The sequence below is a fragment of the Saccopteryx bilineata genome, chromosome 1, assembly GCF_036850765.1.
Source record: "Saccopteryx bilineata isolate mSacBil1 chromosome 1, mSacBil1_pri_phased_curated, whole genome shotgun sequence".
Taxonomy (NCBI): Eukaryota; Metazoa; Chordata; class Mammalia; order Chiroptera; family Emballonuridae; genus Saccopteryx; species Saccopteryx bilineata.
In genome coordinates, this window is record NC_089490.1 from 265,210,654 (window position 1) to 265,232,743 (window position 22,090).

The following is a 22,090-nucleotide window of genomic DNA, read 5'->3' on the forward strand; positions in this document are numbered from 1 at the left end:
ATATTCAGGGCCATCATTATGTTGGTCACCTAATAAAAAGGAAACACTTCATAGCGTAGTTATGGAAAGAGTCATAACCCAAATATTGATAATTATAATGCTTTATAAATTAAGTGTTGGACCATTTCCCAGTTTCCATCTTCCTCAACTCACTGGAATCTGGTACGTGCCCCTACAACTCTCACACTACAATAAACACTGACCAATGATTTCCTCTTTGCTAAAACTATTGCACCCTTTTAGTTTTCATCCAGGGTCTCCACATGTGGCCATACAGTTTGTATGTCAACTCTGTTCAAATGTAGGGGCACCTTTCATGGACTAGCACCCTCTGGAATTGTGTTGTGTACAACATGCACACTGAAGGCAGTGTCTGGTCTTCCACGTCGCCCCAACAGCATACGATACTACTGACCAAGACCTCCTGCTAGACATGTGTCCCTGATTTACGTAACACTGTATCCTACTTCTTGGTCTTATCTTTCTCATTACTTTCCCCCCCTATTTTTTGAGCTTCTGTTTCCTGTCCACCCTTTAAAAGTGTCTAAGCCCTCTTCTTTATCACTTCGTTCCACTCTGCACGGTGAGCTCATCTAGTCTCACGGCCTCACTCACTGCTTACATGTAATGACACCTATGTAGTTCAGATCTCTGTTTTGAATTCTACACCCATAGAACCAGCAGCCTACTAAAAATCTCTATTTGTTTTGTAGGCCATATAAACTTGAAATGTCCTAAAGTATATCAAAACTGACTAAAAAACTAAAACTGAGGACACTATACTTCTCATGGACCATTTCTGTTATTTTATGATTATGTTTTTAAGTCTTTTATTGTTATTTTGCTTTCAGTTTTGGTTCTTGCCTGTATGTCATGTATCTCAGACTTGAAGGTGTGGTAAAAGTCCCCTTTTCTCGCTGTAGGCAGGATAAACTCTTTCAGAATTGCATTCTAAATTCCCTGTCACATGCCTTCCTACCTGCTAGGGGCTGGAAAACTGAAGCTCAAATGTCCCAGATTTCCTTACAGCTCAAGTTCCACACATGACCTAGCTTCCAGCAAGCTGATACACCTTCTCAGTATTATAAAAGCTAAAGTATTGAACAGATTTGCTGTTTCTGTTTGCAAACTTGGTTTTGGAGGCACTTGATTATTCTGCAACAAAAGTTACAGTAATGCCAGTGTCCAGCTCCTACTTTGTGGGGGCTGAGAGGCAGAGTGGGAGACTCCCACCTCCTGGCATTGGACTGGGATAAAAAAGTATGGTCCTGGAGCCAAGAGCTATGAATGCTGTTTCCCAGTGCCCTAATCTTCAGTGGTGTTCTGTGAGCGGTTTTATGTCTGTGTGGGGTGTAGAACACAGGAGAAAAAGTCCAAGGTCCGCTCAGGGTAGGGAGACCCTAAGGGGGAAATCCATAAAGCTGGGCTGTAATCTCAGTGTGAGGGTAAGTGAGAAATAAACCTGCTGCTCAGGACAACACAGCAGGAAGTTGCCTATCTCAATTTTGGTATTCAGCAGAAGGAAAAGAAAAATACCTTCCCCTCAGGGTATAGAAGAAGTTCTTAAATAAAAAGTACAAAACATAAAGGACATGATTAAAATAATCTATTTATATTATGAATTCTGTTCATTAAAAAAGACCACAGAGTGAAATGCAAGTTATATAAACTGGCAAAAGCTATCTGCAATGCAATCACCAACAAGGTATTAATATTTAGAATAAATAAAGAACTTCTAAACATAAAAACAAAACTGCCTTACAGATAAACAGACAAGAAACAAAGACACTTTACAGAAAACACAAACAGCCTCAGAGAATTAGAACATGTGAGAGAGGAGAGAGAACAACCATGACCACATGTGGCTGAGGCAAAACAAAACGAAACAAAATAAGGACACAAAACAGGAGCTGCTCTCAGAGAAGGGGAGGGGCCAGGACAGGTGATTCCAGCCGCTCTCTCTGCTGAACTGAGAGTTCTCTGTAAACCTCCCAGACTGTCTAGTCTGCACCTCTCTGATACTTCCTCTTTCATATTGCTTTTACAGAAGTTTAGGGATTTTGTTTTTGTTGTTTTAAAAACATTTACTTTTACCAGGACAACCAGTTAAAAGTTTCTGAATGTTATTCAGGTGTTCCCACTGATTTTTCAATTATACATGAACTTTCTCTTCTAGGCCCATAATGAATACTAAAAAAATACAATATAATAGTTTTTCATTTCTTAATAGAACCTTCAATTTAACTGTGTGTGTGGTGATGACTAAGCTTTAGTCATGGTAGGAATTAAAAAATGAAATATTACCTTTCACTTCTGTCTCTGATATTACACCTAAAACTTTAAGGTCATGTTAATGTGAGCAGCTAAAGATAAAATGAATTGTAACTGTGGAAGACAGGCTGCCTTCTGAATAGCACTCTGAAATGTTTTCAGTAGGTCAAGTGACATTAGGCACCAGCGGGTCAGGTGTGGAGGTAAGTGTGCATGTGTCAGTGTGCCCACAGCAGTCCTCCACAGGAACTGAAGGGAAGGGTTAGCAGCACCTACCTCAATTACTGGAGTTTCAAGATATTTCATAAAACAACCAGAACTTGCTATACATTTTCTACATTTCCAACACCGAAGAGTATCGATTTCTTCTTGATTATGATTTTTAGTTATCACGTCTTTCCTTCTTTTCATCTGTGGGAAAATAAATTTAGTATTAGAATGTTAAACTGTGTCATACTAAACTTGACTTTCTAACCTCTTTGTACAGCAGGAGCTACACGTGGTGCAGAAGGAAGAGAATTATTTATGGAGGTGCCTACTAATTACCAGGTCTTAGGTTAGGAGCACTGTATAAACAATGGGATTACAGATTCCATTTCATTATTATGATGATGCATTATGTTAGCAACAACCAGCTTATTTTACTTTGGCAGCACATTTTATGTATATTTCTTTCCATCTGTTATTAAAAGTAGCAAAAGGCAACTGCTGAAGAGTCAAATAATTTATTATAGTGGTTCTGAAAGAGTCATAATAAAGAAGTATAAATATTTCTCTAAATAGGAATGTCTTAAAGAGCCAGATCGTTAAATTTAAATATAATAGGATTTATTGAGTTGTGATTGATTTTTTGAAAACTGAAACTTACTTTAAATTGATGACAAAAATCTCTTATTCTGAATGCAATAATTTCTCTTGTATATTGTATTCAGTGGAACAGTAACTATGTTACATCTTCTTGTATGTGTAGTAAAATAAACTTAGAGAATAGCCTTACCATATTTATAGTCTATTTTCTATCTGAGATTTTATATCAATAATGTGATTTACACAAATTTGTGAAAACAGTTTCACACTAATAAGGATTACAAAACAGATGCAGTTGTATTCAATAACTGACCTGGTAACTCTTCATTTTAAAGAAAGGAAATGCTCACTTATTAAGCTACCCACAGGAGTCTAGTTTCCCAGATATATTTCCTATTTGTTAGCTCTTTCATTTTTCATTCATTCAACAAACATTTGAGAGCTAACCATATGCCACATAATGAGTTAAACTCTGGGGACACAAAGATGCATAAACCTAATTTTGTGTCACAAAACTGTTCACTATGCTATAGGATCAATAGTTTCCTACCCTTATTAGAATCACTTAGCTTTAAAAAATAGTGATGCCTTGGCCTCACTCTTAGAAATATTGACTATTCTGAGATGAGAAAGTTAGGAATAAGTACTTTAAAGAAGTTCCCCAAGAGATTCCATAGTGTAGTCACGGTGAGGAAGGAGATGGACTATACAATGAACTAAAATGCAACAGCTATAAGGACTACGAGAGAGGGAACGCAGAAGGATCTTAACCAAATGTACAGGAAGGATGTGAGGACGCGGGCTGAGGGGGCCCAGCATGCCGCTGCTGCAGCCAGTGCAGCTCTGACCTTCAGGCAGCAACGCAGCAGTTCTGTCCCTAATAACGTCTTCAGAACCCACCTGAGCCCAGCTGACCACTTTACTGACAATTTGTCCTCAAAGATCATCAATACCTTAATTTGAAAATGTCCTGACCTTCTCTGGCTTCATAACTGAAAATGAATTTTCTGACCAAACAGCAGAGAAAATAATAATAGAGACAGTTAACAGTTATGAATGCTGGTACTATGCTCGTCAATGTGCTCAGCCCTGTACTTGTTTCATTTAATTTAGCCTCAGGAAGGTCTTATGCAATGTTTGCTATTATAAGTTCTCTTTACAAATTGGGAACCTAAACTATAGAAATATCTGAGTAAATATATGTAGGTGTGAGTGAGTGAGTGAGTGAATGAATGAGTGAATACATGAATGTCAGGGCCTGTTGAAAGGCAAGGAGAATTAAAGGTGGAGCGTAGATGTAGTTTTGTTATTGCTGTTGTAACAAATTACCACAAATTTGGTAGCTTCAAAGAGTACAAATTTATCATCCTACAGCTGTATAGATTATAAATCCAAAGCTAAAATCAAGATGTCAACAGGGTTGTGTGCCTTTCTAGAAACTCGGGGAGAATATGTTTTCCTACCTTTTCCAGTTCCTAAGGACCACCCACATTCCGTGGCTCAGGGCTCCCTTTGTCCATCATCAAAGCCAGAAAGGTTGGACCACGTCCTCCTCATGCTGCTGCACGGCCACCTCTGTTCTGTCTTTCACTGATAAGGACCCCTGTGAGTACAGTGGGCCCACCTAGATAATCTCCCTATTTTAAGGACAACTAACTAGTAACCTTAATTCCATCCACAACTTTAATTCCCTTTTGCCATATGACGTAGCATATTTACAGTAGCCAAGGATTAGGACATGGACCTCCCTCTTTGGGGACCATTATTCTGCCTACCACAGCAGGCATCTACAGAAGATGCCTCATCATTTATAGCAGTGGTTTTTTACCTTGTTCCACTTGGAGACCAGTGAAAACAGAATTATTTTGGGGGTTGCCAGGGCAGAAATCACCCTGAACATAAGCGAATTAGACTTAAGATCATTAGGTCTATAATCTTCACACATCAGGTGGTTAACTATTTCATGGACCAGCATGTAATTTCTTATGGACCAGTCCATGGACCAGCAGTTGAAAAACATTGACTATACAGTGTGTCCGTAATGTCATGGTGCACTTTTGACTGGTCACAGGAAAGCAACAAAAGACGATAGGAATGTGAAATCTGCACTAAATAAAAGGAAAACCCTCCCAGTTTCATACCAATTCAGTGCAGTTCGATGTGGGCTCACGCACAGATTTTTTAGGGCTCCTTAGGTAGCTATCCCGTATAGCCTCTACAGACTCGTCACTGACTGATGGCCTACCAGAAAGGGGTTTCTCCACCAAACTGCCAGTTTCCTTCAACTGCTTATCCCACCGAGTGGTGGTGCTTCGTTATAAATGCGCCAATATTCACGTTGCACTTTGGTCACGGATTCGAATTTAGCGAGCCACAGAACACACTGAACTTTTCCTCTGTACCGTCCACATCTCGACTGGCATGGTGTGGGCTGCTCCGCTATATACATGGTGTTACATCATCATCTGCGCATGCGCACATGCTGCCACAACATCCTACAGAAACTGGGAGGGTTTTCCTTTTATTTGGTGCAGATTTCACATTTCTATCGTCTTTTGTTGCTTTCCTGTGACCGGTCAAAAGTGCACCATGACTTACGGACACACTGTAGGACTAGTTTTGCAACAGGGGCAGCTGCAGCATGTACCTAACTCCATGGCAGGAAGACAAGACCCATTTGGCTCATTTTCCTGCTGTGGTATAGCTGCAGTCAGATAGTCTCATGCTATCACCTTCTATACAGACTGCCAGTCAGTTCTCTGGGGTAAGAATGAAGCTAACACTGGCCAGTCACACCCAATAATCACCTGTGGGCCTCAGAGCTTTAGTCACCTTATGTCCACTGGTCATATGAAATTGATTTTCAAGAAATGGGAAAGATGAGAAGAAGGGGAACTGTATTTGTTGAGTCAGGGTCAGTCTCTTTACATTCTTTGCACACTCATGTCTGTAATCAGACACGAGATTCTACTTTGAAAGTAGGACACTGATGCCCAAAGAGGGATGGCAAATAGCCTCTGGTGGCCGAGACACTACATGACACAGCAGAAACTGGAATCTGGGGCCTTCAAACCAGCCTATCCTTGAGCAAGTCTGACTGTACACCCACCAATCCCTGTGGCCAGACTGCTCTTTGAGCCTCTGATTTTAAACAATCTCTTCATGTTTTTCATGTACTTACATGCTTATCTCTATCAGAATTCAAGCTGCCTTCAGAAAGCAGCCTCCCACTACCGCACCCAAGTAGCCCATTTTGGCTCCTTGCCCCTACTGTGTCCAGGTCAGCTATTCCTCTCTGCATGTCCATGACGGGTCTCTCTCACTTGATCACGGGTTTCGTTGGTTTCCCACCATCACCTCTACTCTCATAATAGTATCTTTCTCACCAGTGATTATCTCTAAATCTTTGTTACTTAAAAAATAATTGATGCTTTGAATTGTCCCTAGTCAACAAATATTTTTCTTTTAATATTCCACATTAGCACAACAGCGACAAAGCAAATCAGCTACCTTTTCTTCAATACTTCAGTAATAAAATAATACTTAACATATTCTTAGGACCCACGATGTCTCTACTCTAGTCCCTGTCCAGGAATGCTTTCTAATAAATGCCTCCCTACACTTCAATCAAAAAAGCAGAAGACACATTACTTGGTCCTTGAGCCACCCCTGATGCTTCCACAGGTGAACTCGTCAGAGTAACAACAAAGCAAAGCGTGTTTGTGAGGCTGAGAAGACAATGTCCCTCCTTCCTTCCCCATCACCAGGCTTTGTCCACCAAAACCCAAGGAGCAGATGGAGGTTTAATGCCTAACTGAGCATTGCTAAACACTATTGTTTGAACTAAACAGTGTTCTCCTAGGTCAAATCGCAGCAAAAACCAGGTAATTACAATGACTTCCCCTGCTATCCTCCTCTGCCAAGCACATTTGGAAACCAAACCTTGCTCATTCTTTACGGGGCCCCAAGGGGTGGGCAAGGGCTTCCACATCTGTTGCGTTTGGAGCTCTCTAGATGAAAGGACTCTGTTCCCATATTGTGGCTAAGGAGACTGAGAACAAGGCACATGTTTCCAGAGTAGATGGGGTGGCAAGAACATCTGTTTGCAGCTACATTTCATTGTTTCCAGGAGAGTTGAAGAGTTAGATAAGCTGCCTATGAACTGGTGAGCACAAAACTCATCCAAAAGATTCTGTCCAGCCCTCTCTCTCTGAACCTGACTTTGGCAAGCTGCACTTAGCACCTACCATCTACCAGAAACTGAGCTGGACATTTTCACATTATTTCACTTACTCTCCATAACAACCCTGCATACTGTAACTTCCATTTTATGCCTGACAAATCTCAGACTCAAGAAGTAATGTGACTTGCCCAAGGCTCCCCCAGGTAGCAAGTGACAAAACCAAAATCTGAATACAGTTCATTCATTTTGATTCATTCCTCAACGAGTATTTATTACCAAATTATGTCACTGTGTCCATAAACAAACAAAGCTACCAGGAGGAGCCAAGATCCCTGCAGTGCTGGGCTTTAATTTGAAACTGGCCTGGTCTGTTCTAACCAGACAGGATGTGTTGAGTACCTGGGGCCAGGTCCAAGGAGGAGCCCACACCCTGGAAAAAAATCTGTCTAATTCGGCATTAACCTCCTTCCTAGGGCAAAGGTAATTAGAGGACCACTAAATACAATTTCATATGAGCTTTCATTTCTCCCAAGGCTAGGAAAAATGCCCCAGCACACAAGTTCACAGCCATTTCACCAGCAGCAGAAAAGGCCCAAGCAGGGATGGTGGCACTCAGTCAGCCACGTTGGGTAGACAAGGCCCTGGATTTCAAGTGCAATTCCTGGGTTCAAGCACTGACGTTGACACCACCAGGTTTTACAGAAGTCATGTCACCCACTGGAGCTTCTGCTTTCCATAAAGTTCAATAGTGATTCCTTCCTTGAAGACTTATAGTAGAAATCAAAGGAGATGACATATTTGGCACATGGGAGGCACTTTGAACACGTGAGAGATAAGATCTGCCAGGGCTGGCTGGGCAGTGCAGGAGGCTGCAGAGGCAGTCAAAAGGAAGCAGCGTGCCCGGGTGGAAGACAGAAGCCCCATGAAGGCAGGAGCCACATCTGTGCCCAGTCTGGCAGATAGCAGGCATTTTAATAAATATTTATGAATTTAGGAATGAAGAAACTGGTTCCTGTCATGTTAGTACAAGATATAAATCCTGGAGGACAAACCTTGATCTCAAACAGAAGGAGGTGCCTTATTTCTAGCTATGGGGCACTTGACTGGGCAAGGCTGGTGCTGACATAGCAGATAGGTCACTGTAGAGCTTTTGCCTGGCCCAGACAAACCCATTACACCAGGACTATTTCAGACATTCCCCTCGCTTGAACCATTTCTCTGGGACTTCTGGACCAAAGGGGCAGAAAGACAGTGATAGCAAAGGCTATCTTGTGTCCCAAAAATACAACCACAAGGGTTGCACACAGAAATATGGCAGATCTGGATTCCAGGTGGCCAAGGCTGAAGCTGGGGCTCGCTGGCCTCAGAACTCGGCAGGGGATGGCTGGGGGCGGCAGCCAAACCCACCCCTGCCTTGGGTGCAGGCCAGGGCTCCACAGCCTATCTCTATCACCATCCGCCCGAGTGCCCGAGTCAGAAATATTGACATGATTCAGCATGAGCCGTGGCAATCTACAATTAATTCATTGATCAATCTGTTATATCCTATCAGCAAGTACAGACCAGGAATGTGAAATCAACAATTTAAAGTTGTCTTTCACTAAAGCTCAGCCCAATGAAATAATAATGAAGCAAAGTTAACTGCTCTGAACAGAAGAGGGAAGAGTATTATAAAGGAACACGCCAGTGCAATGACAACCTAGAGATGCAGAGATGACAGTGCTGCCAGGACGCTCTGGCCCATGTGCTACTCAGGAAAAGTGGTGGGGACCCACGAGCCCACAAGTTCTGCTGGGAGAGCAGGGCTCTGAGCCAGTTTCCTAACTTATTAAAAGGAAGAGGAAGAGAACAGCAGTTATCACTGTCAGTGCTGCCTGTAATCCCTCTCAGCGCTCCCTTCACCAGACATACCAATGGGTTTTCTCATGATTCAGGAGCGTGCCTCTGCTCAGGGCAGGCCAGTTACTGAAAGGAGAGGGCACCACAAAACCTAGAGGCACAAAGGGCCAGGACAAGGAGGCTCAGGGGGCCAGTGAGCCACTGAGGCAATGAGCACAGCCCAGACAAACTCCTGGTCAGAAAACACCATCAAGAAGAAAGCCAGACAATGGGTTTGAAGCAGAAGGCTTTCTATTTTCATGCAACATATGCCATTTTCATCTGCTAATGGAAAAAAAAAACTCCAGGGGTATGGGGAAGACGTTTTTCTATGGTTTGGCATTGTTCAACATTCCCTAAGATGAGTTTCCTCAACTTTTGCATACAAAAGCTGGCTGTCCCTTTGCATGAAAAGGTACCTGTTGCCCAGTGGGAGGCTGTGATCAGAGGCATACCTGATCTAGTGTCACCAAATTGTGCCAGGATATCCTCAGAACACCAGCATGCTGCCAGATGGTCCAAACATCTGAGGGCAAACATCATTGAAAAAGGCTCAGCCGCACTTTGTGGCAGTGGGACTTCAGAGGTTGAGATGCTGATACACGTTAAGCATCTGCAGAGAAGAGTGTGCTAGCCAAGTTCATGAGTCACAGTGTCTGTGTCCTGTTTTTTTCTCCAGAAGCATTCTGAACAGCTTTGCTGCCCTGGGGATCCACAGAGCATTTCACAGTGGACTAAGATGGCAATATAAAGGAATGTAGCCCCCTTCATTCCTAGGCAGGTGTACAGGGGCCATTCAGGGCAGACGCATACATTTGTGCTCAAGTAGCAGTATGAGCCTGGGCTTCCTCTAATCTGCCACCTTAGTCTATTCTGAGCTGTTTGGATATGCCTGCAGAATAGATATAATGACAGCCTAGCCCCGTGATTCCCTATTTAATTTAATTTAATTTCCATGGTATTCATTTTGATGTTAACAGTATAAGATAGTTACCATCAATGTCGTTTTATAAAAGAGGAAACCAAGACAGTCAGGCAGGGTAAGAATTCTGTCCAACATCCCAGAGTTGTAAGAGGAAAAGCTGTTATTTGAATCACATATGCCACACTCGGGTGGACACTAACATCTACATCAGAGAGAGACCCAGGGGTAAATGAGTTAAGAAGAGAAAATGCAGGGTGCAGAAGGTGGGGCTCTGTAGCAGAAGCCAGAACTCAAACCACAGCACCAGTCTGTCTACTAACCAGATAACTATACAGGAGCAGATAAGGTGGGCTCAGTGGGAGGAGGAGCCTGGGGAGCCTGAGAAGCCAATGGGTTTGACATTCCACAGTTGTATCCTTGGGCGTCTAACTACCCTGCTGGCTCTGCAACTTCAAGCAGGTCGCAAGGGCTCAATTTCAGTTACCAGGTAATTGATTATGCCCACATTGCCCACAAATGTAACACCAAGGAAGCTGAGCTTTCACCCATCCACAGAGCAGCTGGAAGTAACGGGGGTTTATTTCCCCTGACTTCATCCTTCGTTCTCTTCTCCTACTCCCTCCTTTGTCTCTGACTTATAGACCAAACTCTGGAATCTTCTGTCTGGAAATGAGTGAGTTGGGGGCAGGGGACAGTATGTTGAGCTGTTCAATTCTGTCTTCAGATGTAACATGAGATTAATAATAATTAGGTATACCCTAGGAAATGAGTAAAATAAAAAAGTAATGCTTGTGAGATTGCCTAACAAAATTCTGGACACTAGGTAGATACTAATCTCATGTTACAGCTCTGATTCCTTCCTTCCTTCCTCTTCCACCTCATACCCCAGATCCAGGCCAACTATCAAGTCTCAACACGTTCACCTGCTGCTGTGTGGTCTTAGTCAAATCCTTGCCCTCTCTGATCCTGTGTCCATACTTGTTGGAAAAATAATATATCCCAAAGATATCCACATCCTAATCCTGGAAACCTGTGAACATGTCACTTTACATATCAACAGAGACTTTGCAGATGTGCTTAATTAAGAATCTTTGAAATTGAGAGAGTATCCCGGATTACCTGGGTAAATTCAATGTAGTAATCACAATAGAGCAGGGAAAAGAACCAGAGAGATGGTGGCAGCTTGAGAATTTAGCCCAAAGTTGCCGGTTTTTAAGATGGAAGAAGGTAGCCATGAGCGAAAGTAGAATAGGCAGCCTCTGTAAGTCAGATAAGGTAAGGAAATGGGATTCTCCCTGCAACCACTAGAAGGAACACAGCTCTGCTAACACCATGATTTTAGCCCAGTGAGGTCCAGGCCAAACTTCTTACCTGCACATCTGTTAGATAATAAACCTGTGCTGTTTTAATCCACTAAGTCTGTGATAAGCTGTTACAGCAGCAATTGGAAATTAACAGACATGCATAAGGAGCAGGATGGAGTACAGCACCTCCAGGGTTCGTGACAGTTAGAAAAAGTCAAATGATTTTGTTCTAATTGATGGAATGGCAATTATGCTGCAAGAGCTTCCAACAATAACTGTGCTCCTAGGACTCCGCCAATGGCAACATCTTCCATGTACCTCTGTCACCTTCCAGGTTCTCCACAGCCCCTCGGAGCAAGAGTGACTGGAAGTTGGCTCAGCAGTTGCCCTGGATCTGGGGTCACAGAACACTGGATGAACAGTGATGAAAAACAGTGTTTTTTAAACAACTATTTGCTAAGTACCTAACTAGTACTCAGCATTGGTTAGTCAATTTCACAAGCATTAATTCATTATTTTACTCATGAGTTTTCCCACCTAAGTCACAGTCTTTATGATGATAACCTTATTTCCTGTCCCATGCTTGGTCTCTTGAACCGCACAAGCTACTAATATCTGCTTGATATACTCCATATTGTCTGCTCACAGACTCCCTATTGCTGTACTTCACTCCCTATTCTAGTCCTCCTGTCACTTTCTGGTATTTCCTCAATGCACTGTGCTTTCGGAAAATAATGTTTTGTTGAGTTATGTATATCTCCCCAGTATTGACACACTTCACATTTCATTGTAGAATATCAAAAAAGCCGTTATTTGTTAATATCACCCTCACAAAAATGTCTTTAATTATTGGGCAATAATCAAATTCACAGTGATAGACACAAGTTTTCTAAAGTGCTATTTTTTGTTTAAAGCTCAATTTTTTATTTTTGTATTTTTCTGAAGCTGGAAATGGGGAGGCAGTCAGATAGACTCCCGCATGCGCCCGACCAGGATCCACCCGGCATGCCCTCCAGGGGGCGATGCTCTGCCCCTCTGGGGCGTTGCTCTGTTGCATCCAGAGCCATTCTAGCACCTGAGGTAGAGGCCATGGAGCCATCCTCAGTACCCAGGCCAACTTTGCTCCAATGGAGCATTGGCTGCGGGAGGGGAAGAGAGAGACAGAGAGGAAGGAGAGGGGGAGGGGTGGAGAAGCAGATGGGCGCTTCTCCTGTGTGCCCTGGCCGGGAATTGAACCTGGGACTCCTGCATACCAGGCCGACACTCTACCACTGAGCAAACCGGCCAGGGTCCTAAAGCTCAAATTTTATCACTTGCAACAAATACTGCCAAATACCCATGTCTGAATAATCAGTCAATAGTTCAAGTAAAAATGGTGAGGCATGGAAGGTGGATAGTTCAGCTCTCCACTAAAACAACTGAACAAGGGCTTTGCCTCAAGACACCCATCAGCCCTCAGTGCACTGTAGAAGTACTTTATGCTTCTGCCCATTCTTTTCCCACACAGAATATTTAAAAGATATGTAATTAAAACTAAAGATTTAATAAAATCCATAATATCTACTGTTTCAATAAACAGTTTTTCAACCGTACATGAAGAATCAAATAACTATTAGTACACTCTGTCACCACAGCCTTGATTCTGCTACGGGACTAGTAGTGTTGCTGTTGCTTTTACATTATTAATGAAAATGTTAACACAGTAAAAAAAAAAAAAATAGGCGAACATCATCTTAGTATTATCCAGAAAACAGTTTGAGCTGATTCTTTAAAGGTCTTAGAGACACCAGGGGCCATGCACCACATTTTGAGAACTGTACTTTATGCAAAACAGGTGTCCCAAAAGTGTTGACCCTGAACATCTTATTTTCTACAAATACCCTTTAAAATATTTAAGAAGAACAGATGAGTTCCTCTGGATATTTATAACAAATTTGGTTGAAGTTTTCTATAAAGCCAGCTGCTGGAATTATAACCTCCATAAGGAAGTTTCACTCCTTCATCTACCTTTTGCTATTTACCACTTTTTTTCTGGTAAAATATCAGCTTTTGTCATAGGTTTAATTCAACACTCCTTGGTCTCCAATTTTGCTTACCTCCTTCTTTGTTATTCATGGATATAATGACTTAAAGTAGACAAAATTTTAAGTTATTAAAATTAACCTAAAATTAGAAAACAAGAATAAATCAAAACAACTTCAAAAACTGAAATAGAGTTGAAATATTTTCTCCAAAGCCCATAAAATGTAGCGAGGGACACAGGCAAAAATTATATAATTGGAAAATTTTACCAGTCAAGAAATTAATGGTCCAAAAAATATAACAGGAAGACTAATTCTGTAAAAATAACCTTTATGTATTGATTAGATAAGGAGATATTAAACTAGGCAAGGATCATAAAGAATAATATACCAATATATTCATGAATATAGATGCCAAAATTTTAAATAAAATATTATCCAATAGAATCCAATGGTGAATTAAAATAATACATTTTGACCAAATAAGATCATTTCCAGGAATTCAAGGGCGGTTCAAAATGAAAAATAAAATGGTGACAGACAAACGCTTGACTTGTTGGCTGGGAGGGTGAACAAACAATAGAGTACAGAAAAGTGTTGTAGAATTGGGCACCTGCAACCTACCTAATTATGTTAATCAGTATCATCCCAATACATAAAATTAAAAAGAAAAAAATCCTATTCAAAATATTCAGCAAATTAACAGATTAAAAGAATAAAACACATGACCATCTTAAAAGACGCAAAACAAAACTGTCAATGAAACTCAACAATTACTTTAACAACTTACAGTGACTTCAGTTAGCTTTTGCATGTGTGTGTATGCACCACCCTCCTCATCGATATAACTCCATGCTTGTCTATTTGAGAACAATGGATAAAGAATGCTCAGTATGGGCCCTGGTCAGGTAGCTCAGTTGATTAGAATGTCATCCTGACACGCCATGATTGTGGGTTCCATCCCTGGTCAAGGCACATACAAGACAACCAATGAGGGCATGGCAAAGCAGACCAAGTCCAACAAGCTGATGTTTCTCTCTCTCTGTCTCCCTTCCTCTCTCTAAAAAAAAAAAAAAAAAATCAGTAAATAATTTTAAAATATTTTAAAAAGAATGTTCACCTGACCAGGCAGTAGTATAATGAATAGAGTGTTGGCCTGGGACACTGAGGACCCAGGTTCAAAACCCCAAGGTCACTGGCTTGAGCGTGGGCTCATCTAGCTTGAGTGCAGGCTCACCAGCTCGAGTGCAGGGTTGCCAGCTTGAGCATGAGATCATAACCATGGTCACTGACTTAAGCCCAAAGGACAATGGCTTGAAGCCCAAGGTCGCTGGCTTGAGCAAGGTTTTATTGGCTCAGCTGGATCCCTGTGGTCAGGGCACATATGAGAAAGCAATCAATGAACAACTAAAGCCACAACCACAAGTTGATGCTTCTTATCTCTCTCTCTGTCACCTGTCCCTCAAAATAAAGCAATGTCTACAGTGACAAGTCCAGGATGCAAGATCAGTTTGTCATGACAGGTAAAAGTCAAGGAATTTCAAGGAATCAGAGTGTTATTTTCCTACCTCTGTCTATAGGGGCATTACTTATTATCAAGGGAACATTGGAGAATGGAGATATAGGAAAGTGTTCCTGCTACTCTCTCATCATAAAACTGACAATAGTCAAAGATCAGTTTATATGTGATAAACAGTTCCAGCCCCTTTCACCACTGAAGAAATGGTTAAATGTTAACGAAGGCATTTGGAATCCAAATCCTGAACAGTTGGAAATGGGCCAAGATGGAAAATCTAACATAAAGTAAACCTCTCATATAGGGACTGTAAACAAAAATCTGGAGATACCTTTCTAAAGAATTTCAGAGAGTTTATTCAAGTAACAATTTGCAAACTGGGAAATGTAGTCCTTGGTATTCTCAGTATGAACTGAGAACACATTCCAAAATGAAGAAGTCTATAAAGGCAAAAGTTGCAAAGACCTGTTGATCAGAAATGGGTTACTAGAAGCAATAAGACCATAAACTTACGTCCCTTGTTTTCTGATTGGTGGGAGCAACTGGACTTTCAATAGTTGGCTGACTCAGTGAACAACCATATGGTGTTGTGAGGTGAGAACAATGTGAGGTAAGAACAATAAATATATCAAGAATGAATGAAGTCTCATGCTTATTTCAGCAAGTTCCAGTTTCAGCCCAGGCCTGCAGAACAAAAGGGCTGTCTCTGATCACACAATCATAGTATAGGGGCATAGGGAGTATTATTTAACAATGATGTAAGCAGTATAATTTATTAAATGATGCAATTACCACAGGGAGGCTGCTGGCAGTTTCAGTGCCCAAAAAGGCAAAGTTATGCTTGCAAAGCAGCTTCAGAGCTCAAGCTGCAAAAATTCAAATTTTGGGTCACAAGTTATAATATTAAGATTCTTATAAGTCCTCAGTACAACAGATTTTTATTTTTGTATTTCATGCAAAGAACTTTGAATATGAAATATTCTAACTCTTCTATCATAGCAAAAAATAGTAAAGAAAACAATTTGCAATTAGTGTTTTCTAGCAATCTCATCTTTACATCTGAACATCTAATAATGTGGGTAGAGAGAGAGGGATGAATAGGTTGAACACAGGAGAATTTTAGGGCAGTGAAACCATAGTTTCTGTTACTATAATGGTTAATTAATGGCATTATACATTTGTTAAAACCTATAGAACTATACAACACAAGAAGTAAACCCTAATGAAAACTAAGAACTTTAGATTAAAATAATACATCAATACAGGGTGGGGTAAAAGAAAGTTTAGAGTTGTGAGTATGTGAAACAAAGGTTATTCCTGTATTAATTATTAATTATTGTATTGCGTGACCAGGTGGTGGCGCAGTGGATAAGAGTGTCGGATTGGGATGTGGAAGGACCCAGGTTCGAGACCCCGAGGTTGCCAGCTTGAGCGCGGGCTCATCTGGCTTGAGCAAAAAAAAGCTCGCCAGCTTGGGCCCAGGGTCGCTGGCTCCAGCGGGGGGTTACTCGGTCTGCTGGGGGCCCGCGGTCAGGGCACGTGTGGGAGAGCAATCAATGAACAACTAAGAAGTCGCAACTCACAACGAAAGGCTAATGATTGATGCTTCTCATCTCTCTCTCCATTCCTGTCTGTCCCTATCTCTGCCTATGTAAAAAAAAAAAAAAAAATTATTGTATTATTGTCCATACAAATAACTGTAAACCTACTTTTGCCCACCCTGTATTAATTTATCAATTGCAACATGTTATGTGTAAGGGGAGAGGGAATATGTGGGAGTTTTCTATACTTTCTGATCAATTTTTTAAAGCTAAAACTGCTCTAAAAACAAACTGTGTTCATTAAAAACAATTATTTTTATATCTAATACTAACATATGCTCAAAGTTACCAATATTTACTAACTGAAAATGGGAAGTTTGTTTTTGACTTGGCTAGTCAGATAATTAAAAATAGGTTTTCCTTTGAAATTTGACAACCACATTGGTTGTTTAATGTAAGAAAAATTTCTCCCTACTCAGTATGATACCTGTATTGGTTTACTTGGGCTGCTGTAACAGAATCCCATAAACTGGGTGGCTTAAACAACAGAAATTTGTTTTTTCAAGCTCTAGAGGCTGGAAATCTGAGAGGTGTGTGCCAAAAATGTTGGGCTCTGGTTAGGGCTCACTTCCTGCTATGCCGACAGCTACCTTCTTTCTGTGTCCTCATGTGGCCTTCCTCTGGGCATGCACTCTGCTGGTCTCTTCCTGTTCTACAATGTCAATGGTCCTGTTGGATTGGTCCCATCCTCTAACCTCATTTAAAATAATTTACCTCCCTTAAGAATCTGTCTCTAAATGTCATTATATTGGGGGTTAAGGCTTCAACACATGCATTTTGGGGGGTGGGAAGGGCACAAATCAGTCTATAACATCCTCCCTCTGGCCTGCAAAATACATGCCCTTCTCACATGCAAAATATACATATTCACCCTATCCTAACAGCCCCCAAAGTTGTAACCCATTTCAAAATCAACTCGATGTCTAAAGTATCATCTAAATCAAGTATTGGTGAGACCTGAGGTATGACTTATCCCGAGACAGACTCCCCTATACTGTGAATCTGTGAAGCCAGAAAAATTATATCCTTCCAAAATAAAATGGCGGGAAAGACATGCAATAGACATTCACATTCGAAAAGAAGGCAGGCAGAAAGAAGAAAATGGTGACAGGTTCCAAGTAAGTCCAAATCTTCGCAAGACAAATTCCATTGGATCTTGACTCAAGAATAATTCTCTTTGCTGTCTGGGACCCAAAGGTGATAGCTTTGTCTTCTGTCCACTGACATGGATGGCCCAGGATTCTCAGCCATGGAGTTAGTCTTGCCTCTGAGGCCATGGGCAGAGACAGCCTGGCCAGCTGAAACTGAGGAGGTAGTCCACACTCTGAAAGGCAGAAGGATAAGCCTGCCCTCTGGGCCTACGGAGGCAGTGACAGTCCTGCTGATCTCTGAATTACCCTTAGGGTCATTCTTCCCTTTTCTTGAAAAATAAGGCATATTCACAGCCAGTATCCAGATAGCTCTATTATTCTGTTTCCATAAATCTGAAAGTCTTTCTTTCCTATAGGTAGAGCACAGAGCACTTACCTGGCAGCTGTGGCTGATGCTACACTGTGAGAACACTCCAGCAAGGATAAACCCTCCCCAGCACACCCTGGAGGGAGCTCGCCCGCTATACAGAAATGACTCGGTGCTAGCCAGGCAGCCTCCTGACCTTTTTTGGCCATTTGTCCTAGTATAACGTCCTATTGGCTGAACCCATGTATATAAGCTAGTTTACTTCCTGAATAAAGTGGATCTACGTCACTGAACCTGGTCCCCAGAGTCGGGTTTTTTCATCTCCATCATCCTCAACTCCCGGCAGGACTTGTCCACATTCTGGCACCCGAACAGGGACCTAACCAGCATCCAAGGGACGGGTGAGTGACCCTCTGCAATGGGAAACCTTCTCCCGCAGGCTGGAGCCCTGCATGCCCTATTGCAGAGTAGGTGAGTTGAAGTTTGTGAAGAGGATCTCAGTATTTACTGGGAGAATCTCTCTAGTCTCAATCCCTGGATTGAGGACGCACCCCTCTGGGACCCGGATACTTGGGCCTGAGCTCTCCAACGCATTCGTTTGGCCCCGGTGCATGGGGGGCAAGCCTTCCCTCTCGGCCTCACTCCTACCTTATTGGCAATACATGCCTGCTTGACCGGTGCTCCTGCTGGGGACCCTCCGCAGGTCCCTAAGGTCCTACAGGCTGCTCCTCTTTCAGAGGAACCCCTACTTCCATATTCGCCTCCCCATGTAGAGCCACCGTGTTTGATGGACTTGCAGCCGAGCTTGCAGAAACGAAACCAGATACATTAGAAACCGCACCATCAGCTCCGCCACCTGAAGAAGCAGAAGTCGCTACTTCCACATTCCCTGCCCGGGCTCAGTGCCCTACCCCAGCCTCTCAGACGCCATTTTCTACCCCAGCTTTAACTCCAACACGTGTTCCTGCTGCAGACCCATGGGCCAGCCTGTATGCCCCCATGTGTCCTTTTTCTTTCTGTCTGCCTGTCTTGTCTATTTTTCTGTATCTTTCGCTCTCTCTCTCTCTCTCTCTCCCCTCCCCCTCTCAGAAATGATGCTGGAAAGACCCAGTCATGGCACAGTGGTGGGGATCACACCCTCTTTTAACACAAGGGAGAAGTTATGCTTGTGTTTTTTAGCCAATTTGGATCCCAGGAACCCCCTAACCTGCTTGACAGGGTTTCTTGGGCACCCACTAAGTGGTTCAATCTTTTTTTTTTTAATTTATTTTATTTTTTATTTATTCATTTTAGAGAGGAGAGGGAGAGACAGAGAGAGAGAGAGAGATGGAGAAAGAGGAGAGAAGCTGGAAGCATCAACTCCCATATGTGCCTTGACCAGGCAAGCCCAGGGTTTCAAACCGGCGACCTCAGCATTTCCAGGTTGATGCTTTATCCACTGCGCCACCACAGGTCAGGCTAAGTGGCTCAATCTTCACCCGTCCAAAGCCACAGCCCTGGCCTCCTCCACACAGACTACACCTGAGGAGAAGAGGTCCTCAGCACCCCAGAAGAAGACCTCGCAGCCAGCGTGTGCGCCCATCACCTGAGGGGATGTGGAGGCTTTGGCGGGGCGGGCCCAGAGAATGGCCCCTGATGGACCCCCAGGTCCAGGCACTCTTTTCCTCCTCGTGTGCCATTATCACAGTGAACACCCAGGCGCAAGGAGATCCTCAGGTCTGGGTGGCTGTTCCCCACCCTGGCATAATTATGCCTGTTGAAGTTAATAGCCCACAGTTTCCAGCAGTATATTCCAGTAACTGCTCCCTTAGTCTCCCCTGTGACAACAGTGGCCGGGAACCCCAACAGTGGAACAGCACTATATGGGGTAACCTCAGTGACCCAATGCTACTTAAGTTTACTCTGAATATTAACACCATCCCCTCAGAGGGGTGGGTCCTCCTTCAAAATCATACTACAGAGACTTTACTGAAAACAGTACTACCAACCAAGGCTCAGTACTTGGCCTACAAGCCCTCCTCTCCCTAGCTACCAAAGTTGGGCCCGCCCCACTAACCCTGCCTTCCCAGGGTCGCCTCTTTGCCCGTTCCTGTATGACGAACATCTAAAAACACTCCCGAGAGAGAGAATTCCCTGGAGAGACTGCCGCATTGCCTCTGGCCCAGATGCGCAGACCATCAACCTCAGAGTTTGGCATCGGAGGCTGAGAAACGGAATGTAATCACATGCAATACGCAGCCTGTGGCAAGCCATTGTTTCGTGTTTGGACACTGGGACCTTTGTGGGAAGGAGTCGTGCATGGACCTACATCCATTTTTTTACAATCAAAATACAACTGTGTTTAATGGCACCTAGAAGGTCTCTGTAACACAATGGGAGGGAAATGACATCCCGAACCCTAGGAGGAATCCCCTGTTTAAGACCCCCATTCTATTTCCTAACTAGTCAAACATTACAGAAGCTTGCCTCATTGTTTAATCCAGCTAATCTATTAGCATATAGTATAATAGGTATTATAGGTATTTAAGTTCTACTAGGGTTCCATTGCATAATGCGTAGCATTCAGAAGCTACAACAGCAACAAGCAGTCATCAAGCAAGTTCAACTCGCCTTAATTAAAAAAGAAGGGGGAGATGTAGGTAGTGTGCAGAGCATTTATCCGACAGCTGTGGCTGATGCTATGCTGTGAGAACACTCCAGCAAGGATAAACCCTCCCTGGCACACCCTGGAGGGAGCTTGCCCGCTATACGAAAATGACTCAGCACTAGCCAGGCAGCCTCCTGACCTTTTTTGGCCATTTGTCTTAGTATAACATCCTATTGGCTGAACCCATGTATATAAGCTAGTTCACTTCCTGAATAACGTGGATCTGCATCACTGAACCTGGTCCCCAGAGTTGGGTCTTTGCGTCTCCATCATCCTCAGCCAGGCAGGACTTGTCCACACTTTCCTTTGTACCTTTTAGTTCAAACTGACTATATAGGGGGGTCTTTGGGTTACAAAAGTCTCTACATAGGATGTTTCTTGTTTCCAATGCTCACTTCCATAAAAACTTTAAAAAATTGAGATGTGTTTTGGCTTACACAGTTAGCGTCGTACTTACGGACTATGTGGATGAACTATTTTGGTTGCACATGGCAGAATATAATGTGGCATATGAAAGAGGGAGTTGGCATCCCCAAGTATGCTTACCTACGCCATTTTTGGACTGTTAAAAGCACAAATGTTCCATTTGTGTTGCTTGTCATTTTTTCTGTTACTACAGTACAGTGTACAGTACAGTAGTTTACTTATGTCCTCTTCATTTTTCTGTGGCTTAGTTGTGTTTTTATGTTCTAGATTATGATTTAACAACTATGTTAGGATAGGTAAGTGACAGGCTAGGGTGTGTTTCGACTTACACCAAAATTCAGGTTTTATCACTGTCATAGGAACAAAATTGTGTTGTAACCTGAGGACCCCCTGTATAATCCTATCTCTTATTCTAGGCTTCTACAGAAAAGGCTGACTAACTCAAAGGTAATTTATTTATGGAGAGAGTAGAACCCAGTCCTACTGGATTAGGTCTATACCTTCATGACCTTGTTTAACTTTAATTATTTCCTTAAAGTCCTATTTCCAAACACAATTATGTTGGTGGTTAGGGCTCAACATGTGGATTTGGTGGCAGTGGTGGTGGGGTTACAACACAATTCAGTCCATAAGAGTACCTAAAGAACATTAGAATGCTGTTTACTTGTGTATTTTTCCTGTTATAAAATGCATAGAATAAAAGCTCTGGCAGAAAAGAGAAAAATGTTGAGTTGATAATTTCTTAAGAGGTAAAACTCATCTGGCAGCAAACAAGAAAGAAACATCAATAAGTAAAATGACCAAAAAATTTGAAATTCTCTTATCAATTATCTGTATATTTCTTAAAATTGGAACATGGTAAATATAAGATAAAAAGCCAAGGGAGGTCAAATGGTAAAAGTGTGAAAGGAGCAATTCATACTTAATTAGAATACAAAACACTAAACTGACTTAGCTAGTTCAGAGGGTGACATTCAATAATAAGAGTAACGTAAGTTTCAGGTAAACATTTCTATAGCATTTTAACTGTTGATTATGTTGTATAATCATCGC

At 42.3% G+C, this 22,090-nt stretch overlaps 1 protein-coding gene and 1 long non-coding RNA gene across 9 annotated transcripts in view; one reads left to right on the top strand and one right to left on the bottom strand.

The window, feature by feature from the left end:
* LOC136312729 (uncharacterized) overlaps positions 1-18,074 on the top strand; it is a 176,484-nt gene extending 158,410 nt beyond the window's left edge. The window contains exon 4 of the long non-coding RNA XR_010727041.1: positions 18,014-18,074. This is a non-coding gene — a long non-coding RNA (uncharacterized lncRNA). The remainder of the gene's footprint in view (positions 1-18,013) is intronic.
* RNF180 (ring finger protein 180) overlaps positions 1-22,090 on the bottom strand; it is a 199,026-nt gene that overhangs the window by 157,923 nt on the left and 19,013 nt on the right. For 5 of the 8 annotated variants that reach the window (XM_066242444.1, XM_066242471.1, XM_066242452.1 and 2 more), the window contains exon 2: positions 2,548-2,682. In XM_066242444.1, the coding sequence (XP_066098541.1) occupies positions 2,548-2,682 (135 nt within the window). Of the gene's footprint in view, positions 1-2,547; positions 2,683-4,541; positions 4,611-14,179; positions 14,297-22,090 lie in introns of those variants that run through there. The other 3 variants (XM_066242488.1, XM_066242426.1, XM_066242462.1) reach the window with 3 other exon arrangements.